Source organism: Myotis brandtii, unplaced genomic scaffold, assembly GCF_000412655.1.
Source record: "Myotis brandtii unplaced genomic scaffold, ASM41265v1 scaffold208, whole genome shotgun sequence".
Lineage (NCBI taxonomy): Eukaryota > Metazoa > Chordata > Mammalia > Chiroptera > Vespertilionidae > Myotis > Myotis brandtii.
In genome coordinates this window covers 4,914,114-4,927,623 of record NW_005357764.1, presented here as the reverse complement: position 1 = coordinate 4,927,623, position 13,510 = coordinate 4,914,114, and the positions used below count along the sequence as shown (strand labels likewise).

Below are 13,510 nucleotides of genomic sequence, written 5' to 3'. Positions count from 1 at the left end.
GTCTTCCACCTCCACATCTCATCCCAATGGAAGGTCTTGAGGGGCAATAACACACATGGAGCTGTCATCACCTATGATAGCAATCCCTTCTTCTGGAATAACCTAAAGGACCTGCCTGAGGATCTTCTTAAGTAGGTGTCACTCTTTTCAGAAATATGTTCATGGTGGTTTGCTTGGTTTCATCATAGATTTGCTTGTAAGCAGATAATGTACCATGAATATTCCTCTCTATTAATGAAAACCTTTTGGTGTTGGGGTCCATGTTATTAGACTTTTTAAGGAGCCAGTTGAAATCTGCAAAAGCTTCTGCTAAAGGCTTCACTAAGAATATTCTTGGCGGGCGGGGGTTCTTCTTTTTCTTCTCCTGAACTTTCCTTTTTTCTTGCCTCTTATTCTATGTGTTCCTATTCCAGTTCTAACAACTCCTCATTAGTCAGTTCCTCCAGAACCACCTCTAAGAGCTCTTCCATGTTAAAGTTGTTTGCTATCTCAACCATAGTCTTGTTGATTTTTGTAACCTCCTTATCCTGGCAACTTCTTAGAAGTCATGGATGAACCCTTTAAGTGTCTTCTTCCAGATGCCATTCATACACTCCTTGGTGACATCACCCCAAGCTCCAGCAAGGTTCCTAATCCTCCCAGAATTGCATCAGTGTCTTCTCAGCTGCAGCAATAGCCTGGGCAAAGGTCCCCCTCAGGAAGAAGGTCTTAAAGGCTACAATTCCTTGATACATTGGTTAGATCAAACAGGTGATATTTGGAGGAAAAACACCACTTTGATACTGGGATGAAGATCACCAATGAAAGGAGGATGTGCAAGAACACTATCATCAATAAGCAGAATCTTGATAGGTCTATGTTATTTTCCAAATACTACTACTCCATTTTGTGGGCACGGCAATTCAGGAGGGCATTTTGGAAGAGCAGCTGGGTCATCCATGACTTCTTGTAACTCCTGCAATACACTACCAGTTTGTGTTCTCTGATATGCTTGTAGGCCCTTGGGTTTTCACTGTGCCAGATCCAAAGAGTTTCAATTTGCTCCTGATATACTGTCTCAAAATGAGACTATTATTCTGTCCTTAAAAGCCTGGAAACTTGGCATTGACGTGGCCTTCTTATGGATAAAAGTCCTTCCAGGCATCTGTTTCCAGAATAGAGGGGTTTCATCCATATTGAATATTTGCTCTGGCAAGTAATTTTCCTCCAAAATCAACTTCTCTAGAGTTTCCAAAAATTCTTCAACTGCTTTCACATCAGCACTCACAGATTCACCACTCACTCTCACATCATGGAATGAATAACTATTTTTGAATAGTTTAAAGCGCCCACAGCTAGCAGTAAAATCAACATGATAGTAGGGTCCAGCCTTTTCTTTTAACATCACAATCCTTTTGCTTTGGCTGTGATCAAGGTGCTGAGAAGAATACACTTCTGTGTCTGGTCTCCAATTCAGATCATGTCTGATGTAGGCCCCTTCTTTAACCCTTTGAGTGCCAACCAATATCCTAGGAACTATGCTAAAATTGCCAAGGCATTTTTGCTGATTTTACAGTTTAGGAAAAAAATTATGAATCGCAAGTAAATGAAGTTACATATTCAATATCTTCCACAAAATCGTCATCTTCACAGCAAGAATTGACATATTTAGCAATATCATCATCACTAATAAAAGCAGACTTAGAACTGGACACTGCAGGAGGAGCGCGATAGCGTTCTCTGGCACTCTAGGGGTTAATTTTTGTTAGTCTTGCTGCCTTCAATGAAGCAGATCCTTTAATAGTTTTCATCACTGTGCTCTTGTTCTTTAAGACTTGTGCTATGGTAGAATGGGACATGCCTGACTGAAGAACAATGAGTATCACTGATTTTCCACCTGTATAGTCCTTAATTACTTTTAATTTCATTTCCAGGTCAATCCCTCAATGTGACCTCTTACCAGCAACATTAGCAGTAGATTCTGTACACGTAGGAGACATGCTGAACAAAATAACATGAGATTAAATCAAGCACAAGAGACACGTTGAACACGAGTTGTATGAAGCTACTGCTGGTGTTAACAAGGCATACTGTTCTATAGCAAAAATTTTTTTATAAGTAAAAAGAGTACACCCTAAAATAATGATAAAAAGTACAATGTAGTAAATACATAAAACAGTAACATAGTAATTTATTACCATTATCAAGTATTATGTACTGTACATATTTCAAGAAATATATGTATCATTCAAATTCATAACAAAATAAAGTACATGCAGCGGTTCTCAACCTGTGGTTTGCGACCTCTTTGGTGGTCGAACAACCCTTTCACAGGGGTTGCCTAAGACCATCCTGCATATCAGATATTTACATTACGATTCATAACAGTAGCAAAATTACAGTTATAAAGTAGCAACGAAAATAATTTTATGGTTGAGTCACAACATGAGGAACTGTATTTAAAGGGCCAGAAGGTTGAGAACCACTGAGTCATAAGGGGTGAGTGCTACCATGGTAAAAGGTGACTTTCTCCTTAGCATATAAGAAATCAAATTACCTTCAGTGGATCAAGTTCATTCTCATAGGATTTGACAATTTCTTTTGAAGATGTTAACTGGGCTTCCTTACTAGTAATCTGATCGCGGATCTCACAAGCTTTTTCCTTATTTTGCTTCAGATATTTTAGTTCTGTTTGACATTCTTTTACTTTCTGACCTTGTGTCTGGCGTACCTGCCTAAGTGTTTCCAAGGCCTTAATGTACCTATGAAGATATTAAAAAAAATTTCTGGCTAAGTAAATGATAGTATATTCATACAATGAAATATTATGCAGTCATTAAAAGTTTTTAATAACTTGGAAAATGCTTATGACATATGGTAAGTGAAAAAGTTACATATACACTGTCAATCAGGTAGTTAACATGCACAGAAAGAAAACTGAAAGGAAATATGCCCACTGGTTGCTACTGAGAAGTAATAATTAATGACTTTCTTGCTTTTAAAATTTTATCTGTTTTAAGAAAGACATATCCAAATTGCAATCATATCAATAACTTAATGGGCTACAAAGTCTAATTAAATGTTACAAACCTTGTTGCTGAAAAAATCTCATCAAATTTTTGCTTCAAAGCCTTTCCTTCACTTAAAGGCCAATTAGAATCTTCTTGATGACAGAAAATAACATTATTTAGCACAGACTTGGAAACCCCAAGAGAACTTATCATCTCTCGGTCAATTTCTGCACACTTAGAGCTGAGACTGACCTTTTCACCATGCCTATAGAAAATGAAAATAAAGAATTTATGTAAAATAACCTCCAGTTGTACCTATTCTATTGCTTAAATCAATCCTTTATGTTATACTTGTAAAAAAAAAAAAGTCCCTTCATTCATCCCTCTTACAATAGCTTCCTCATGTTTAAGAAGTATTCTGAAATAATTCAGCAGTTCACTGAGAAAAGAAGTACGTAAAACTGTGTGGTTCAGAAAAAGATGTAAGAATTTATGTAATATGTTTTTACATATTTGGATTTTTAGTTACAATCATTTAAAATACCTATAGACAATACATAGAGAAAAATAAACTACCTCCCATCCCTAGAACTTAAAAATAAGAAAAATAAGGGTCTTAAGAGAATAGAACAAAACATGATAATCCAGAGCAGACAGGCAAAGGTGCCTTAAACAAAAACATGTAAAGACTGTGTAGTTTAGATAAGGGGTTGTTTAATAACAGACACATGGTAAAAGGAGAGTAAAGGCAAACAAACCTTAGTGGTACCCATCTAGCAAATCCAGGGAGGATTCTTAATCAGTAGACCTCAAGTTCTAGGGTCACACTGCCAAAGCAATACAATAAAGAGAACTGCTTCGGGGTCTCTTAAATGAGATCAGTATACCCAGAGCGAGGAGCATCCTTGTCCTTGGATTCCAAGAGATCTCTCAGTATCTTTCAGCAGAAGGACAAATCTACCATTTTCTTTCATATCTTCTGTCCAGTATCTGTTAACAACTAGATGAGGTAGGCAGAAGCAGTGTCGATCTTTCCTGTCATTTATATATTCCCTTATGTATGTTTAAAACATTACACTGAATGAAATGAGAATGTTTTGTAGGGGGATTGAATGGACACAGATAGAGCAGGAAGTTATATTAGACCAGGAAAAGATAATGGTAGCTTGAACTGGAATGGTCATCATAGAGAGAGAAAGAAGAAGACTAAAAAGACATTCAGGTTAAATCCACACAACTTGATAATGGACTGAATATGAAGGGCAAGGAAGATGTCAAAACAGACTTAGGGTCTCGGCTTGTGTCACTAGATAGGTAGTGGTGTCATTCACTGAGAGTAAGAGAACTGTAAGAGGTTTTTCAAGGGGAGTCAGGGGAAGGATCATGAACTTGGTATAGTTGAATCAGAGGCATCTTTGAAACAACTGGTAGAAAAATTAGAGAGGCAGTTAAGTACATGGGTCTAGAAACAGAGGTCTGACCTGGAGACATAAATCTGTGAGTTACCTATGAATACACAGTAAATTGAGCAATAGGTACAAATGAGATTATCTAAGAAGAGAATATAGAGCAAAAATGAAAGGGGATCTAGGACTAAGTCTGTACAGCTCCAACTTTTATTGGCTGGGTAGAAGTTAGCTTTAAGGAAAAGGGAGAGGGATCAGTGTTTCGGCATGTCATGGAAATCTAAAAACATGTTCAAGTAAGAAGTGATTAACATCTACTTTTTATTGCGTTGTAGTACATAGAACAATGGCCTTCTAAAGAGATCTATATTACAATCCCTGGAATTTGTGAATGTGTTAGTTTATGAGGCAAAGGGGAATTAAGAAGACGGATGAAATTGAAGTTGCCCTTTATCTGACTTTAAAATAGGTTATCCTGGATTGTATGGGTGGGCCAAGGTAAGGAGAGGGTCCTTAAGTTTGGGAGAGGGAGGCAGAAGAGGAAGTCAGAGTGATTCGATGTGAAAACTCTGTCCACTGTTGCTAGCTTTGAATATGGAGGAAGAGTGCCAGGAACCAAAGAATGTGGGTGGCCTCTAAAAGGTGGAGAGTGCCCAGCCGGCATGGCTCGCTGGTTGAGCGCTGACCTATGAACCAGGAGGTCATGGTTTGATTCCTGGTCAGGGCACATGCCCAGGATGCTGGTTCAATCCCTAGTAAGAGGCATGCAGGAGGCAGCAGATCAATGGTTCTCTCTCATCATTGATGTTTCTATCTCTCTTTCCCTCTCCTTTCCTCTCTGAAATCAATAAAAATATATTTAAAATAAATAAATAAAATAAAAGGTGGAAAAAGCAAGGAAACAGACTGTTCCTAGAGCCTCCAAAAAGAAACAGCCTTGCCAACACCTTGGTTTTAGATTAGTGAAACCCAATTCAAACTTCTAAATCACAGAACTACAAGATAATAAATTGTGTCGTTTTGCCTGGCCAGCATGGCTCAGTAGTTGAGTGCTGACCTATGAACCAGGAGGTCATGGTTCAATTTCCAGTTAGGGCACATGTCCGGGTTGTGGGCTCCATCTCCAGTATGGGGCATGCAGGAGGCAGCAGATCAATGGTTCTCTCTCATCAGTGATATTTCTCTCTCCCTCTCCCTTCCTCTCTGAAATCAATAAAAATATATTTTAAAAAAATAAATTTTGTTGTTTTAAGCCACTAAATTTGTGGTTTGTTACAGCAGTCATAGAAAACTAATACATGAGCTCTTAATACATATTAAGCATTTAATATGCTCTAGCACAATCCTTACATCTGTTTTAATATGTACAGTGATACTGAACCCCAATTTTACAAATGAAAAAAACAGGCTCACTCACTGTGAGGTCTATTTTATATAACCATAGCATTATCTTAATTAATACAGAGGTTATTAGTGACCTTAGTTGTAGCTGTTTCAGTAGAGGAAGGGGCTAGAGAAGGAGTGAGGAGAAAGTAAAGAAATGGAAACAGTAAGTATCAACAATTCTTTGAGAAGATTGGCTGTAAAGGGGAAGATGGAAACAGTAACCGGAGTGGACTGAAATCAAAGGTATCTGCTTAAAAGCCACTAAAAAGAACCTGCTTGAGAAGCTAGTGGCTAGTATAGTACCTCTAACACATAATAGATGCTACACATTACTGGTTAAATAAAAGGATTATTTCACTAGTTTAACAAATAAGAAATAAATGAAAAAGGAAGGGGGTAAGGTTACAGTTAAGTAATTTGCTCAACAAAGATAAAGCCTTAAATCCAGGTGGCCTAATTCCAAAATCCATACGCACTGCAAGATGACACCTGCTCTCAGTTGAAATGGACAAATTATTACTCTCTCCTACTTGTCTACTTCTCATCTCACCCATCCCTACACGATACTACCTTTTTTTCATTCAATCTATATTTGAGTGACTATGGATCTTCAATTCAGCAACTGTTCATAAATTACTCAAAAGAATGGAACATTATCAAGAAATCTTTAATGGGATCATTCTGTTTAACTGATAAATTGTAACCAAGTAAAAAAATTAAATGGTGACAGTGGGTGAGCCTGTGAATATGTAGAGGCAGGGAATATACAGGCTACTTTCTGCTCAAGTTTGCTGAGAACCTATAATTGCCCTAAAAAATAGTCTGTTAAAAAATTAATATGCTCCCCTAAAATAAACTCATAGTAGGAAAAGCCATAAAAAAACTAAAAGTCAGAAAATGAACGGATAATCAAATATAAAATAAACACCTACTTTGTTCTAGTAATGACTCCTTCCAGGGTCTTAAATTCTGTCTTTTTGCTTTTCTGAGTACACACCATAGATCTCTGCACAGCTACAAGTTCTCCATTCACATCACGAAACTGCAGACGAATCTGGGCTCTAACATCTGTTTCTTGAGCAACCTTTCAAGGTAAAATAGAAAAAAAATGCTACCTTAATAAGCATTAGAATGCTAGTTCTGAAGGAAAATACAAGCAATTTTACTGAAAATGAGTGAACAAAAGAATTTAATTTTACTGTTTGATTTATTAAAATTATATATTCCCCTATATTATTCAGCATCATTAAGAACGTAGGTGCCCTAACTGGTTTGGCTCAGTGGATAGAGTGCCCGAGGACTGAGTGGTCCCAGGTTCGATTCCGGCCAAAGGCACATGCCCGGGTTGCGGCCTTGATCCCCGGTAGAGGGCATGCAGGAGGCAGCCGATCAATGATTCTCTCTCACCATTGATGTTTCTATTTCTCTCTCCTGCTCCCTTCCTCTCTGAAATCAATAAAAAATATGTATTTTTAAAAACTCAGGTGTGTGATTTTTCAAATAAATTTTAGTTTTTAAGCACCAAAAACATTTTCTTAAAGTTTTTTAAAAATTACAAGGTTACAGAAAAGTAGAAATATAGTATACATAATTTGCCCCCAAACCACTTGAGAATAAGTTGCTCATCTGCTATCCCATTACCAATATTTCCTAGGAAACATTTCAATCATAAAAATCAGGAAATTTATATTGATATATTATACCATATAGTCCTCACATTCCATTCAAGTTTTGCCAATTGTTCCAATATGACTTTTATAACAAAAAAGCTAGTTCAAAATTACACATTGTTAATTTACACGGTTCAGAATTGCACATCATGTCTCTGGTTTCTTTCAGTTTGGAACAGTTCCTCAGCTTTTCCTTGATTTGCATACCTGATAATTTTGAAAATTACAGAATGTCTCCCTATATTTGTCTTTGTCTAATATTTCTTTATGACTATAACCAGATTATGCATCTTTGGCAGGAATATTAAAGAAATGATGATATGTTCCTTTCATTGAATCTTATCAGATGAAACTTGATTTCAATTTATCTCATTACTGGGGATGTTAACAACAGTTTCTTGATAAAAACGGTTATCTGTCAGGCTTCTCCACCATAAACTTATTTTTTTCTACTTTGCTTTTAGTAAGTATTGGAGGAGAAATATATTAAGATCATACAAATATATTTATCAAGCTTTCCTCCATGAGGTTTAGCATCTAGTAATGAATGTTTTTTACTTGAATGATTACTAAATAGCTATCCAATAGTAATTTTCTAGTTCCATTATTTCTCCTACATTTATTAGTTAAGATTCTATGAACTTTCAGTAAAGATGGTAGAAGAGCTAAACGCTATGCCCACCTACTCCCATGAGCACATTAATATTACAACTAAGTTATAGAACAACCATCATTGAAAACCAGATGAAGATCAGCTGAACAGAAGTCCTATAACTAAGGACATAAAGAAGCCATGTCAAGACTGGTAAAAGGAGCAGAGACACAGAACCAGCAGGTTTCACATCCAAAGTGTAGTGATTAAGAATCAGGAGGTATTGGGGGGAGTTCTCTCTTCCCGAGACCAGCGCAGAGAGAGAGAGAGAATGTGGGGGTTGATGAATCTTGATTAGAACATGACGAGGTTTAAGGAAAAATGAATAAAACAAGACTGAGATAGAAATAGAGGGAAAGCTGGGACCGGGTGTGGCGTCTGCCCTCTGATGGAGAGGCAGACAGAGGCACAGCATCAGAAGTAAATTTAATATATATTCGAGGTAACAGGAAGTTACATCACATCTGGGTGGGTCTTGAGTTAATAGGATCCATCGCCCTTAGCACCTGGGCGGGAAAGTCAGACTGAGTGGCATCCTAGCCTCTTGACTAGGACCGCCCCCAGGGCATGGCTCTGCCTGAGCTCTGGGTCCAGCCGACAATATTTAAAAAACGTCCGAAGGTGCTAGCCAGCAGGCCTCCACAAGGAGGAATCAACCGAAGGACTTGTATGCATACATATAAGCACAACCCACAGATGCAAGACACTGGGGGTAGAAGAGGCCGGGGGGGTGGGTAGGGGAGGCCGGGGGGAGGTCAATGGGGAAAAAAAGGAGATGTGTACTACTATTTGTAATACCTTAAATAATAATAATTTTTAAAAAGGATAAGGAGGAAGAGCTGGGCTGCAGAGGTCCCCCCTGAGGAGCAATGGGTCCCAACCAGGGGCACCAGTGCCAGGAAAAGAAGTCCCCATAATACCTGGTTGTGAAAACCAGCAGGGATTGAGTACAGTGATTCAGAGGACTGCTAAAAATCAAGTTGTCTTCTTAAAGGTCCTTGCATGAACTTGTTCACTGACAAACTCACTTGTTCTGGGGTCCAGAGAAGGGACAGCAGCTTGAAAAGTGCCAGGGACATCCAGGGAGGAATTAGTTTCACAGCAAGGGCTGAAGGAGCAGGGGTCCAGGCAGCTCTCCCTGAGGAAGTGCTGATAGGCATCACTATTCCTTTGTTGAACACTCCTCTCACTCAGCCAGTGGGCACAAGTGGGCATTAGCCCTTCCTGGTGATTCCCTAAGACCCCACCCCACTCAAGTCTAGCCCTGCAGTGGCTGCTCCACACAGGGGGCCTGCCTAGGCTCATGCTGTGGACCTTCCTAAAATCTCTCAAAGGCCCACAAACCCCAAACGAGCAGCAGCTGAGTTCAGGATGCCCTGCAAGCAGCCCTAATCCCAGCATAAACAGTGACTGGTCTTCACTTGCATTGTAATTCCCATCAGGTGGCCTCAAGCCTGGAATAAGTGGTGGCCACTCTTAGTTTAAAATGTAGCTTCAACTAAGCAGCTATAGCCAGGCACAAGTTAGCACTGGCTTCAGCTTACATCAAGGTACCCATTAAAGGGTCCCAAGCCCAACGCAAGTAGCAGCTGGCTTCAGTTTGCACCATGCCATCACGCAAATGCCTCCAAGCCCTGCACAAACAGCAATCAACTGCAGATCACTTTGTAGCTCCTACTGGGTGACCTCAAGCCCAGCACAAGTGGCAATTGACCTTGGCCTACACTGGAACCTCTCCCAAAAGGCTCCAGAACCAACATACTGGGTGGCCAGCTTTAACCTACACTAAAAGCACCACCCAACCAGCTCCACAAACAACATACCAAAAGGGCAAACTCAACAGGCACCAGAGCCCACTAAAGTGATTCCCTCTTCATAGGGTCAGCTCCCACAAAACAGCTCACTCACTGTAGTCACAGCCAGTACTCAAAGCCAGTTAGTCTGAGGGTCAACCAAACCTATGACATGCCAACAGCAATCAAAGCTCAACTATAACAGAAGGGCACACACAACTCATAGAAGGGAAAACCCTAAAACTCCCAGCTGAGGTAATTAGAGAGACTGGGCTTCTGGGACCCACAGAACATGTACTACATAAGGTCACTCTGTGAAGACTGGGAGACATAGCAGGTCTACCTAATACATAGAAATAAATGCAGGGAGGCAGCCAAAATGAGGGGATGAAGAAACATGTCCTAAATAAAAGAACAGGACAAAACTCCAGAAAACAACTACATGATATAGAGACAAGCAACCTACCAGATACAAAGTTGAAAACACTGTGTAATGGATGCTCAACGAACTTAGGGGAAGATTAGATGAACTCAGTGAGGTGGAAAACATAAAAAAAGAACCGGTTAGAAATAAAGATTACAATAGCTGAAATGAAAAATACACTAGAAAGAATCAACAACAAATTACATGAAGCAGATGATCAAATCAATGATCTGCAACGCAAGATAGCAAAAAATACCCAATAAGAGCAGCAAAAAGAAAAAAAAGAATTTTAAAAACTGAGGAGAGTTTAAGTGACCTCTGGGACAACATCAAGCATACCAACATCTGCATCATAGGGGTACCAAAAGAAGAAGAGAGAGAACAAGAAATTGAAAACTACTGAAGAAATAATGACAGAAAACTTCCCTAACCTAGCAAAGGAAATAGACATATGAGTCCAGGAAGCACAGAGAGTCCCAAACAAGATGAACCCAAACAGGTCCACACCAAGACATCATAATTAAAATGCAAAAGGTTTAAAGACAAAGAATTTTAAAAGTAGCAAGAGAAAAGCAATTAGTTACATACAAAGAAGCGCCCATAAAACTATCAGCTAATTCTCAACAGAAACTTTGCAGGCCAGAAGGGATTGACAAGAAATATTCAAAGTGATGATAAGCAAGGAAATACAACCAAGATTACTCTTCCCAGCAAGGCTATCATTTAGAATCAAATGAGATAAAAGAGTTTCCCAGGCAAGAAAAACCTAAAAGAGTTCATCACCACTACACCAGTATTACAAAAAATGTTAAAGGCAAAGTAGGAAGATAATGTGTAATTATAACAATCAATTAAGGGATACACTCACAGACACAAAAGTAAAAAATGACAAAAACATAAACGTAGAAGGGATGAGCAAAAATTGTAGTGATTTTGTAATATGTTTGAAGTTAAGCAAATATCAACTTAAAACAGACTGCTACGAATATAACTTAGTATATATGAAGCATATATTAACCACAAACCGAAAATCTGTAAGATATATACTAGAAATAAAGAGAAAGGAATCCAAACAGAACACTATAGAAAGTCATAAACATACAAGAGAAGATAGCAAGAAAATAAGAAAGGAACAGGGAACTAAAATACATTAAAAAAACAATAAAATGGCAATAACTACACATCTATCAATTACTTTAAATGTAAGTGGACTAAATGCTCCAATCAAAAGACATAGAATGGCTGAATGAATATAAACCAAGAACCATACATACGTATGCTGTCTAAAAGAGACCCACTTCAGCTTGATAGACACAGAATGTAAAGGGATGAAAAAAGATATTTTGTGCAAATGTAAACAAAAAGTAAACTGTGTTGCAATACTTGTAAGAGAAAAAATAGACTTTAAAACAAAGGCAGTAACCAGAGACAAAGAAGGACATTTCATAATGATAAAGGGATCAATCCAACAAGAGGATATAACTCTTATAAACATTTATGCACCCAACATAGGAACAATTAAATATATAAAGCAAATATTGATGGACATAAAGGAAGAAATTACCAGTAATACAATAAGAGGAGGGGACTTTAACACCCCACTGACATCAATAGATAGATCATCCAAACAGAAAATCAATAAGGAAAGAGTGGCTTAAAATGACACATTAGACCAGACTGGCTTAATTAATATTTTTAGAACATTTCACCTGAAAGAAGATGATATACATTCTTTTCAAGTGTACATGGAATATTTTCCAAGATAGAATACATGTTAGGCCACAAATCTTAATAAATTTAAGACTGAAATCATGCCAACCATGTTCTCCGATGACAATAGCATGAAATTAGAAATCATTTACAAGAAGAAAATTGAAAACACACAAACACATGGAGGCTAAATAACGAGTTACTAAACAATGAATTGTTAACAATGAGGTCAAAGAAGAAATCAAAAGACACCTGAGATAAATGAAAATGAAAACATAATGACCTCAAATCTATGGGACATAGCCAAAGCAGTTCTAAGAAGGAAGTTCACAGCAATCCAGATCTACCTCAAGAAATAAGAAAAATCACAAATATACAATCTAACCTTACACCTGCAGGATCTAGAAATACAAAGCCCAAGTGAGCAGGAAGAAGGAAACAAGATCAGAGCAGAAATAAACAAAATAGAGGCTAAAAAAAATACAAAGATCAATGAAACCAAGAGCTGGTTCTTTGAAAAGATAAACAAAATTGATAAGCCTTTTGCCAGACACATCAAGAAAAAGAGAGTCCTGGCTGGTTTGGCTCAGTGGATAGAGTGTCAGTCTGCAGACTAAAGGGTCCCAGGTTCAATTCCAGCCAAGGGCACATGCCTGGTTGCAGGCTCGATCCTCACTAGGGGGCATGCAGGAGGCAACCGATCAATGATTCTCTCTCACCATTGATGTTTCTATTTCTCCCTTCCTCTCTGAAATCAATTTTATATATATATATATAAATTCATGACTGATTAAAGAAAAAGAGAGGGCCCAAATATAAAACAAAAAGACAACCTACTGAATGGGAGAAGATATTTTCCAAAAATACATCCAAAAAAGTGTTAGTATCCAAAATATATAAGAAATTCATATAACTTAACAGCAATAAAAACCAAATAATGGGCAGTGGACATGAATAGATATAAATAAGCATGGGTTTATTTCTGGGCTCAGTATTCTGTTTCATTGATCGATGTGTCTGTTTTTATGCTTTATATACTAGAGGCCCAGTGCACGAAATTCAGGCACAGGGGAGGGGTGTGTGTGTACCCTCAGCAATGCACCCTCTCCAATCCGGGATCCCTCTCACAATCCTGGACTGCTGGCTCCTAATTGCTCACCTGCCTGGTCATCCCTAACTGCCCCCTCCCTGCCGGCCTGGTCACACCTAACTGCCCACCCCGCCGGCCTGGTCACCCCTTACTGCCCACCCTGCCGGCCTGGTCGCTCCCAACTGCCCGCCTCTGCCGGCCTGGTTGCCCCTAACTGCCCCACCCTGCCAGCTTGGTTGCCCCCAACTACCTTCCCCCCGCCGGCCTAGTCACTCCTCACTGCCCCCCCGCCAGCCTAATTGCCCCCAAGTGTCCCCCCTGCCAGCCTAATCGCCCCCAATTGCCCCCCTGCTGGCCTGGTCCCCACCTGCTCCCCTCCCCGGCCTGGT

At 39.0% G+C, this 13,510-nt stretch overlaps 1 protein-coding gene across 1 annotated transcript in view; it reads right to left on the bottom strand.

The window, feature by feature from the left end:
- The window catches only part of RAD50 (RAD50 homolog, double strand break repair protein), a 74,110-nt gene that overhangs the window by 52,390 nt on the left and 8,210 nt on the right, over positions 1-13,510 (bottom strand). Inside the window, exons 3-5 of the mRNA XM_005865534.2 lie at positions 6,715-6,866; positions 3,070-3,255; positions 2,537-2,741 (exon numbers count right to left, since the gene is read on the bottom strand). Of these exons, the coding sequence (XP_005865596.1) occupies positions 2,537-2,741; positions 3,070-3,255; positions 6,715-6,866 (543 nt within the window). The remainder of the gene's footprint in view (positions 1-2,536; positions 2,742-3,069; positions 3,256-6,714; positions 6,867-13,510) is intronic.